This window comes from Anthonomus grandis, chromosome 13, assembly GCF_022605725.1.
Source record: "Anthonomus grandis grandis chromosome 13, icAntGran1.3, whole genome shotgun sequence".
NCBI lineage: Eukaryota > Metazoa > Arthropoda > Insecta > Coleoptera > Curculionidae > Anthonomus > Anthonomus grandis.
Window position 1 is genome coordinate 3,966,698 of NC_065558.1, and position 10,720 is coordinate 3,977,417.

At 31.5% G+C, this 10,720-nt stretch overlaps 1 protein-coding gene and 1 non-coding gene across 2 annotated transcripts; one reads left to right on the forward strand and one right to left on the reverse strand.

The window, feature by feature from the left end:
• The first annotated feature begins 3,587 nt into the window (after positions 1-3,587).
• LOC126743964 (fatty acyl-CoA reductase 1-like) lies at positions 3,588-5,156 on the forward strand. Its single transcript, XM_050451255.1, has 3 exons — positions 3,588-4,178; positions 4,486-4,666; positions 4,726-5,156. The coding sequence occupies exons 1-3, from the start codon at positions 4,154-4,156 to the stop codon at positions 5,117-5,119; spliced, it is 600 nt and encodes a 199-aa protein (XP_050307212.1). The 5' UTR covers positions 3,588-4,153; the 3' UTR covers positions 5,120-5,156.
• Positions 5,157-5,236: 80 nt separating this feature from the next.
• LOC126744327 (small nucleolar RNA U3) lies at positions 5,237-5,447 on the reverse strand. The gene has a single exon (XR_007663114.1). It is a non-coding gene; the product is annotated as a small nucleolar RNA U3 (small nucleolar RNA).
• Positions 5,448-10,720: the final 5,273 nt, after the last annotated feature.

Consider the following 10,720-nt stretch of genomic DNA (forward strand, 5'->3'; position numbering starts at 1 on the left):
CAGTTACTTTTAAAAACTTCGTAACAGTTTTGTCTACCTTTTATTCGCAGATTGTATGGAAAAATGTTTTCAAATAAAAAAGTTTCTCGCTTGCTCAAAAATTCATTGCAGAAAATATAATTTTAATGATTTTTAAATGTTATATTATTAAAAAGAAACGTTTTTTGGATTTATTTTCTCGCAGTTTTCATCGCTTATGTATTCTCATTAAAACAAAAAAAAAGATCTTTTGAATATGTTAAAAAGTTCCAGAGATATTAAAAGGTTAAGGTTAAAAAGCACTTTTTTAAATTCCTGCCTTTTTGCAATATTCTCCATTTTATAAAACTCGGTACCACTAAAAAAAGTCGTAAATGCCCATTTCGTATGTACAATAACCTAATTATTGATTTGGTAAAGGTTTCATCTGGTTCTAAGCCGATTTTATTTTTTTTAAGAAGGGAGCTACTTTTATTGTCTTTTTTACTCCGCTATAAAGAGTCAATATGTATGTCCCATTTTAACGAGTTGTCGACAGTTAGCCCTAAAAACTTTACAGAATCAACTTCGTCAATTGTTGCGTTACCAAGTCCAAAAGATTGCAAGGTATTTTTATAGGACAACATTTTAGTTTTGGAAATGTTGAGATAAAGGAGATTAGAGTCGCACCATGATTTGATAGTAGTTAAATCACTTGATACGATTCTATGAAGTGTAGAAATATCCGGATTACTCCAGGTAAAACTAGTATTATCAGCAAATAGACAGACTTTACCGTTAATATTCAGGTTAGCAATATCATTGATGAAGATAAGAAACAAAATAGGGCCAAGTACGGAACCTTGAGGCACTCCGCTTTGACTTTTGTTACTGAGATACGACTTAAACCATTCAAAGGGCGCTCCTCTGAACCCGTAATATTGCAACTTTTTTAATAAGATATCATGATTAACACAATCAAAGACTTTAGAAAAATCACAGAAAATTGTTGCTGTAGGGTGTTGGTTGTTTAAGCTCGAGTATACATTATTAAAAAGAGAAAACATAGCATCATTTGTGCATTTGTTATTTAAACATCCAAATTGATGGGAAGTAAGTATTTTATATTTTAGCAAAAATGATAAAAGTCTTTTTTTAACAAATCTTTCAATAATTTTTGAAAGTGTGGGAAGAAGAGCAATAGGGCGATAGTTGGAAGACTGATCTTTGTCTCCTCCTTTATGTAGTGGAATTATATTATCGCCATCTTAAGGGAGTTAGGAAAAACACCTTTTTGAAAAGACTGATTAATTGGAATAATAAGATGACATAATGTACATTTGGGCAGATTTGAAAACATTTTGAGAGTAAGTCCATCAATTCCAGAAGAACCTTTGTTTTTGATTTCCCTAATTGAACTGCAAAGCTCTAGTAACACTATGGGCGTAAAGAAAAAATTGTGGAAATTCTCATTTGCAATGGAAAGATATGAAATTGGATCATGGAAAGAAGTTATGGTACTCATTAAATTATTTGCCACATTTACAAAATAATCATTAAGGTTCTCATGAAGTGGAGATAGCATTCGACAAAGAATGCTTATTTCTCAAAGCATTAACAATCGACCATTTTTCCTTAGCCACATTTTTAGATTTAGCCAGTCTCCTATTATAGTAAATATCCCTGGCGGCTTTTAAAGTTCTCTGATAAATCTTTTTGTAAAGTCTTTCGTATTCATGAAAAAAAAGCGCTGTCTGAAAATTTCTTAAGATGAGATAATAACCGCATATTCTTAGCAGATGTACGCAAGCCTTGAGCAGACCAGGGGTTATGTTGCTTCTTTTTAAGAGGTCTTAAAGGAAAGGATTTGTGAGAAAGACTAGATAGCGTTTTTACAAATCTAGAGAATTCTGAATCAACGTCGTCAGAGAGAATATTCCAGTCAGTTGACTGACAAAGGTGCCTAATATGTAAAAAAAAATTATCCGAGAAAATACGGCCTAATTCGCGTGGAACATTTTTACTTTTAGATTTAGTTATGGAAAACTTTTTTAACACTGCTTCATGGTCTGAGAAACCTGAGCTTAAGACAGTACAATCGACGAAATCTGGCTCAAAGGAAGACACGACATAATCTATTGTACTAGAGCTGGTTTTAGTTATTCTGGTAAATAAAAGAGTCGAAAATGTACTGGAGAGATTCTTGAGCAGCACACACGCTTGAAAAATCAATGTTTAGGTCGCCACATAAAATGAGACTCAAGCAAGCTTAGTAATTTTTGGAAAAAAACATTTACGTCAGCATCAGGTGTTCTGTAAATACAAACAACGTAAAGATCAAAATTATTATTGTACACAATGGAAAATTTCAAATATTTTTTCAGAAACTAAATTATCGAAATTGGTTACCATTGAAAAGTCGTTGCTAGTAAAAAATATCATAGTACCTCCATGAGTTAAATTTGTTCTATCAAATCTGGCAACTGTAGTGTATTTATCCACCATCCCAGGCTCACCAACTAAGCCATTTTGAGGTACAAATGACGGTTATGGTCGAATTAAAATTTTCCATAAATTCTAGTTGCGATCCTATAGGGGACACCACTACGACCCATAGTCTCTTTTACTGGTTCCCCTCTTTACAATTTAACAAAACTTTTGTCCAACATTTTACAATATTTTTTTATAAAAGATAAACGATATGTGAAAAATTCTTTTGATTTCGCTAATTACATTAAAGAGCAAACAGTCCCTGAAGGTTATATTCTTGTATCGTTGGATGTTGTTTCTTTATTTACTAATATACCGGTGGACCTAGTAACTGATATAATCACCCAAAAGTGGCATCTTATCCGGCCTAATACATCGCTAGACCTTGAAACAGTCGTTTTTCTTTTTAATTTTTGTATTGAGAATAATTATTTCCAACATGTCCAACATGTGAAACTGCATGTCCCCAATATGCTCAGACATTGTAATGGCACAACTACAAGATCAGTGTATTTCTGAACTATCTTTTAAAGTACCTTTTTTCTGTAGGTACGTTGATGACATAATCACGGCAATTCCAAATAAAAAAGAAAACGAAATTCTATCAGTCTTCAATAGTTTTCATCCACGTTTACAATTCACTATCGAACAAGAAATTAACTGTAGTCTTCCATTTTTGGATGTTAAAGTCATAAGATCCACAGATGGTACCATAAAAACAGATTGGTATCAAAAACCAACTTTTTTAGAACGCATTTTAAATTATTATTCAGAACATCCTATGACACACAAAATAAATGTAATAAAAAAACTAAAACATCGGTGCTTGAGACTTTCTAGTCCAGAATATCATAAAAAAAACCTTCATTATGTTCAGACAATTTTAAAGAAAAACAACTACCCCCTATCAATTATTAAAAAAATAATTAACGACACGGAGAACATTACTCAAAATATTACACGAAACAATGAAAATAATCAATTGGCTAATTTCAAGATTCCTTACATTAACACACTTTCTCATAAAATTAAAAAGACCATACAATCAAAATCTGATGTTATTAAAATCTCAGAAAGAAGTGAAAACTCGGTAAGAAAACATTTCTTTACGAAGCTTAAAACTAAAGACGCCTTTGATTTACGTTCTAACATTATTTATAAAATACCTTGCTCTGGGTGTGATGTGTGTTACATTGGTCAGACGGGTAGATATTTGAGGCAGCGCCTATACGAACATGAGTATGATTGTAGGAATTTAGCCCTTAAAAAAAACCCTACTGCTTTAGCTGAGCACAAAATGAATACAGGACACAATTTTAATTTTGGCAAGACTACAATTATGGGCCAACAGCAGCTTTTTAAAAAGAGACTTCTAGCCGAAATGATAAACATAAAAAAACATAATAATGCGGTAAATAAAAGAACGGATATAGACAATCTAAGTTCTTCTTATTTTAATCTAATAGATCAAATCAAAATGTAAACTTTTGGGACTGTTTTGGTTCTTATCACTAAAAAGAATGCGTCTATTGTGTTCTCGCATACCCGGTTTTTCTGGCTAGATGCTAAATTATTATTGTACACCGTAGAATCAATTTTAAAGCAACTGTCTGTGATACAACCCATCAATTTAAACCGTTTTTGTTAAAAAAATAATATTTTATATATTCTATGTTACCTGTGTGTCCTGTAAACATGATTTTTTATGACAAGCAAAATCACACTGTTATGTAAGCAATTTTATCATTTTTTTTTTGTTGTGTAATTTTTTTTTAATTCAAATCTAAGACTTTGTTGTTTTTTTTTTTTTGTTTTTCTGTTTTTTCTTTTTTGGTGGTATCAACATAACCCCAAAAAGTTAAATTTTGTTTATATATAATAATCCTTTTTTATTGTGTCTTTTTGTTACCTTAGGGCCCTGATGAAGCAATAAAATTATTGCGAAACGTTGGCCAGTACATAAAGTGACGTTTGTTTTTATTCCTTCGATCCCATCCCACAACTAAACTCAAGATTAAAATTTTCCGAATTTTTCAGATGAAGTTTATGGCCTATGTGAATACCACGCAAGACAATGTCCCACTCCCCAACTGTTCGCTTTTCCCTTATATTTCAGAACAACTTGCAAATACAACTACCTCCTTCCAAGGTTCTTCTTTCACACCATGGTGGCATTTTTTATTGACTTACTTTTGATAATTCAAGGAAAACCTGCTATGTAAGTTCATTTATTTTGAAATTGATCTGATTGCATTCTATGCATATCTATTATTTTAGGTATAAGGAACGTGTTAAAAAATTTCACAACATTCAAGAACCTTACGAATTTTTCACCGTAACGGACTTCTTCATACATACGGAAAAAGCGAATAAATTACTGAAGAAAATTACCTTTAGGGATCGCGAGCTGTTTAATTGTGACATCGCTACCGTAAATTGGGAAAGCTACTTTGTAAAGTATCCCAGGGGGTTGAGATTTTACATCTTGAAAGAGTCTATGGAAACTCTACCTGCGGGAAAGAGACACATTGATTATCTGAGGAGGGTCTTGACTATTATATTAGTAATTACTACCGTTGTCATATACTGTTTAGGGACAATATTTCTTTTTAGGGTGGTACCTTTGGTTGGCGGAGTAGTTTTAAGTTTTTTGCGAAATTCAGTCTGTTAAAAGAATTTCTTTTTAAATATTGTTAGAGGTCCAAAAGCTTGTCCCACATTCATAGCTCCTCTGATATGGAATAAATCCTGTTTTAAAGTAGAATATTTTTTTTTTATCTTAAATACAACCACTCAGAATATCTCAATCTAATTACCCCATCAGCAAAAGCCGATGGGTAGAACGATCATCGACTCACTACAAAAAGACAAATCGAAATCATATCTCATGCTCAGAGATCGAAACTGAGTCTCATTCTCATGGTAAATGCGACAACTCTACTTTTGAGTAGAGAGTATGCAAAGATCTACTACAGAAATGTTCCTGTGCTTATGATCTTGATGAAACTACCGATCTCTTATCAGGCTAACGAGACAAGGAAAACGACCACAGTGCGGTTGTCCAAGTGATGAAATCGTGAAGTTAACGCGGTGTGTTTTTGGACTTGTATATGAGGCGTTTGACTCAGTTTCACTATAGGTTATAAGTGTAAGGAATTGCTTTCTAAAGAAAAAAAAAACAATTTAATGAAAGTGATAACTGGTTAAGAGGATTGTTTAAAATTACCTTAATGCGGTCCTGATTTTAATATCATTCGCAGTTGTCAAACCAACATTGACATACATATTCGACAAATATGATCGCCAATTTTAAACAGAACCGTACTAAGGCAGGATACCGGCAGCTCGATGACTACTTCATAAAATAACAAAAGAGAATATTATGGATTCGTTCAAACTGCAGTCATTTTTAAGGTATGTTTTTTCAAGCATACATTAAAAAATGAAAACAGGTTGTGGTAATTATAACACATATAATTCCATATAGGAACATATGGAATTCTCACATTCTCGTGAAATTACTTCAGGGTTAAGTCCTTGGGCCTTACATATTTCTGATTTGATCGACATCGTAAAATACAAAGCTTTGCGGATGATATACAAATACGACCTTGATTTAAAATCAATCAGCTGCAATAAATGCAATATAGAAATACGCGGAGCAAAATAACTTAAAACTTAATGCGTCCAAATGTTCTGTTACGTATTTTGGAGAGAAATAAAATTGCCTTATTCGGGAACATCTTAAATTATAAAGTCGAAATTATACCCATTTGTAATGATGTCATTTTTGTTTAGCATATTTCAAACAGCGGCGACAACAAACTTTTGAAAAAAATTGGTGTCTGATGATTATTTATCTTTTATATACTAGGTTATGTGAAATATCCGTCACTGTGAATCAAAAATATTGGTTTGTCAACTTGTTCTTGAAAGTTATTTCGAAAAGTGTTAGATAATGCCTAAAAAAAGATATAATATAGGTATAATGAACAATCGCAGCTGATGATTTTAAATATATTGGCTTTTTTTCAACTGAAAAACGAACAAGTCCGAAGCGAAATTGCACTTCAAATTGAGAATGTGATACAGCGAGCCGCAGATGCAACAAAATTGAGCACAACAACGATCGCAAATATAAAGAAGAATGGGATAAAATCAGATCAGGATTACGCAGCCCGTATCTTCCAAGCAAAAGACAGAACAAAAACCAAAATTACAACATATTTGAAACATAGAATTCGGGACACAATTTATTCTATGTACGCCAGAAAAGCACAACAAAATACTAAGCTTGCCATTGTCCAGTATTTCAGAGGGTGCTTGATCCTCTGTTCGCGTCAAGTCATTTAAAAATTCTTATTCCTGGAGATCCACCAGAATATTAATTGCTATGACTCTTTCTGATTTGTGGAAGGCGTAGCAGCTTTTCTGATGAGAAAGACCTGAAGGCTGACACATCATGGAAAGTAGAGCCTCCGCAAAGAGTCCACGTCACCAGGAAGTCCCTCTGATGCAAGTGCCAATCGGATGCTGGTGTTGGTATGTCCTTCAAAACACACACTGGAGGGTTGATCATGGAGATAGGCAAGGAATAGTCAAGAGGTTTTAAGATGGAAGGGTCTCTCAGTCTGGCCAATAAATAGCGACCATCAGTCGCATCTGAGTCTCTTGATAGTCGCACTATTGGTGGAGTCAACGGGTTCATATTTGCTGCTTTATTTGCCACTGAATTATTATCGATGACAAAATCAACCTCTAATAATTCTATTGCAAGGGACTTAGAGGCAGCAATGGCCTCCCTATCAGAACTAATTTTCAAAGATTGAACCTCTCTGGATATTGTAGCAGATGTTGATGAAACTGAGCGATGTGGCAGGTTATGGCTGTCTGGAGAGTGAGGCCTAGACTTAGACTGGGAAGGCTTAGATTTGGGCGAGGTGGTACTATTACCTACTATACACCTTTTTATATATTATCGTTTCAATTTTTTAATAGTGTTTGGATCGACTGAAAATAGTGTTTTTCTGGCGTAAAGTGTCTTATTAAACGTGAAAAACATTAGTTTATTCCCAATCTCTTCTTATTTTTAAACTGAGATAGGGATATATAAATGAGAATTCGACTTTTTCACCTTTTCATATATCATCGTTTGATTCTCTTAATAGTGTTTGGATCGACTGAAAATAGTTTTTTTCTGGCCTAAAGTGTCTAAATATACTCGAAAAAAATTACTTTATTTCCACCCCCTTCTAATTTTTATTTTTTAACTGAGATATGGATACAAAAAAACAGGAATTCGACTTTTTCACCTTTTTCTATATTACCGTTTCATTTTTTTAATAGTATTTGGATCAAATAAAAATAGTGTTTTTCGAGCGAAAAGTGTCTAATTATACTCGAACAACAACACTTTATTCCCACCCTCTTCTCATTTTTAAATTTAGATAGGGATGTATAAATAAGAATTCGATTTTTTCACCTTTTCCTATATCATCGTTTCATAATTTTTGCCAAAAAAAAGTAAAACCCAAACATAGAAATTCTATATGAATTACTTTTTATAATTAAAAAATTTCATTTGATCCAAAAATGTTTTTAGATTTAACTTATTAAATAATAAGTCAATAATAAAAGAATAATAACAATTTATTATTTATTGTCTTGGAGTAGGAAATTTTTAATTACTACCTTAGAAATTTTACAATAACAAAATTAGATAAATCATAATTTCTTGCTAAAAAATACATAAAAAAAAAACAAAACTAAATCAAAAACCAAAAAAAAATCAGAAAAGTTTTTAAAAGAGCTGTTATAATTATAACTAATTTTGTTGATTTCACTTTGCAAATTTATTTAGTAATAATTAATTTTTGTCCAAATTTCCAAAAAAAAGGTAGAATGAATACCTTTTTACTGTAAATTATATATTAAAGAAAGTTTAGGCGATTTTTTGAAAATGACCCAAATTTTAAGCTCAAAAATTTAAAAAAAAAAACGAAATATTTAAACAATTAAAAAACACTAAAAAATTGTTTAAAAAATTAAATATTAAATAAATTTTCACAAGGAAGATTATTAAATTATCATTAAAAAAGGTTTATACCTTTTTTTTTAAATATCATAATAACGACACAAAAAAATTCCGGAAAATCTGATTCCTTAAAAATTCGCTCTAATTCAAAAAAATTGTTAAGTAGGAAATTCTTTTAGGAGGGAAAACGTGTTTTTAAATTTTGTATAAAAATTAAAATTTGGGTTCTATTTCTGCCAACTGAAGTCCCCTATTAAAACTTAAACCAAAATAAAAGGATCATTTTTTGTTAGAAACCAGCGACTCCCAAAGTATTAGTATTAAGTATTAATTTCTATGGGTGTAAATAATAATATTTTATTTTTTATTAAAATAATAAAAAAAAGACCTAAATAGGCTAAAAAGACATTATAATAAGTCTTTTAAATATATGCAGTCATAAAAATTTATGCAGAGAAGCAAAAATATAAACATTAAAAAATTATAACATTAAAAGAAGTTTATTTTTAAAGGAAGTCATTTTTAATATCCCAAGTAACGATAGCTGCTAAATTATCAGATATTGCACTCCATCATTTAAAATAATTAAATTAAAGTCTTTAATTATTTTAAATGATTTTCATTTCTGTCAGAGCGTAATTAGAGAAGAAGAAAAAGAATTTATTTCAATCATTGAGGACGAACTTTAGGATGAATGTTAGAATGACCCAATTGTAAAAGAAAAATTCAATAAGTTGTTCCAGGTAGTTGAAATCCTAAAATAATCAATAATTTCTTCTAGGACGTTGACTCTATTAGAAAAGAAGAAGAAAAAGAAAAACAAAAAAAGTGCGGGTTTAAATGAGTTAATAACATAGAAAAAAAGTCAATAATTTCTTCCAGGCTGTTGAGGTCTATAAAGAGGAAGAAGCAGTAGCGTAAGCTTAAATAACTTAACTGCCTGTACATAAATCACTCATTTATTTCAGGTAGTTGATATGATTAGCAAAAAAGAAGAGGAATAATTGATTTCACTCATTGAGGAAGAACTTTAGGTCGGAATGACTCAATTGTAAAAGAAAAATTCAATAAGTTCCTCCAGGCAGTTGGAATCCTTAAATAACCAGTAATTCCTTCTAGGAAGTTGACACTATTAAAAAAAAGAAGAAAACTGTGGGGTTAAATGAGTTAATAACATAGAAAAAAATCAATAGATTCTTCCAGGCAGTTAAAAGTAATCGAATGATTTGATCGCCTGCTAAATTATTTTTTTTATAAACCTCAAGTATGTTTATGGAAATTAAAATCATAATCATAGGTATTTATAAAAAACCAAAAAACATAAAACATTAAGACTCTTATAGGACTAACCACTCTAGAACAAGGAACATTCGACGCATATGCTCAAATGGTGAAAACACCATTGATAAAAACTAAAGTTCACCCACAACACCCTTATATTTATTAAATATATAATAAAAATAAATTGACATTTTAAACTGCCACAACTTATTCCTCAAAAAGTGGTAAAACCGGCAGTCGAGAAAAAAGTTCAATTTCGTTTTAACGAAATGGACGGGACCGTTTACCAAGTAAGAAAGATAAATGACACGTGTTGGATTTAAAGGGCATTTTTTTTGGGCCTGTAACAAAGTAGCTTGCCAGCCAACACTGGGTTAAATGACTTGTTAAAATGTAAAGGGAAAACGAGAAAACGCCTTTAAAAAAAAAAAATCGGTAACGGGGAAAAAGTGTCGCAAAGGATTAAAGTAAGGAAAGTTATCGATGGGCGGTTATTTTGGGGGATAAAGAAAGTATTCGGTTAAAGGGTCTTTTTGTGTTATATTTTATCGTTAAAGTATGATGTTTTATCAAACAAAACAAGTAATATGTTCTTGTGGTTGTTTCCATAAGCTAAAACGTCTCTTAAACGAATAAAATGATTTTGTTTACTTCTATAATTTACTGCCTAAGGCTTGAAATACCATTTTTTTACTTATGTAACTACTTTATAAAGTTCCTTAACCTTCAAAAATCCCTAAACTTCACCCGCGACGCAAAATTTCAACCATAAATATTGATCATCAGCTCCTTTAGGGAATTCATCCGCAATCTCCTTACGTTTAAGGTAACTCTTTATTATTTTCCGGTCGTTTTCCCATTTTTCGCATATCTGGGTCAAAGCATGAATAAATTTTCATTAAATTGGGATCGGATTGATTGAATTTCCGGTCCTCCGCCACGCTTTGTTTTTCGGAA

Excerpts from the sequence above, each read along its gene's own strand:
- LOC126743964 (XM_050451255.1), top strand. The coding sequence starts at position 4,154 with ATGACAAGCAAAATCACACTGTTAT. Across the intron at positions 4,179-4,485 it reads AAGCAAAATCACACTGTTAT|ATGAAGTTTATGGCCTATGT; the intron begins GTAAGCAATTTT and ends CGAATTTTTCAG. Across the intron at positions 4,667-4,725 it reads ATTCAAGGAAAACCTGCTAT|GTATAAGGAACGTGTTAAAA; the intron begins GTAAGTTCATTT and ends CTATTATTTTAG.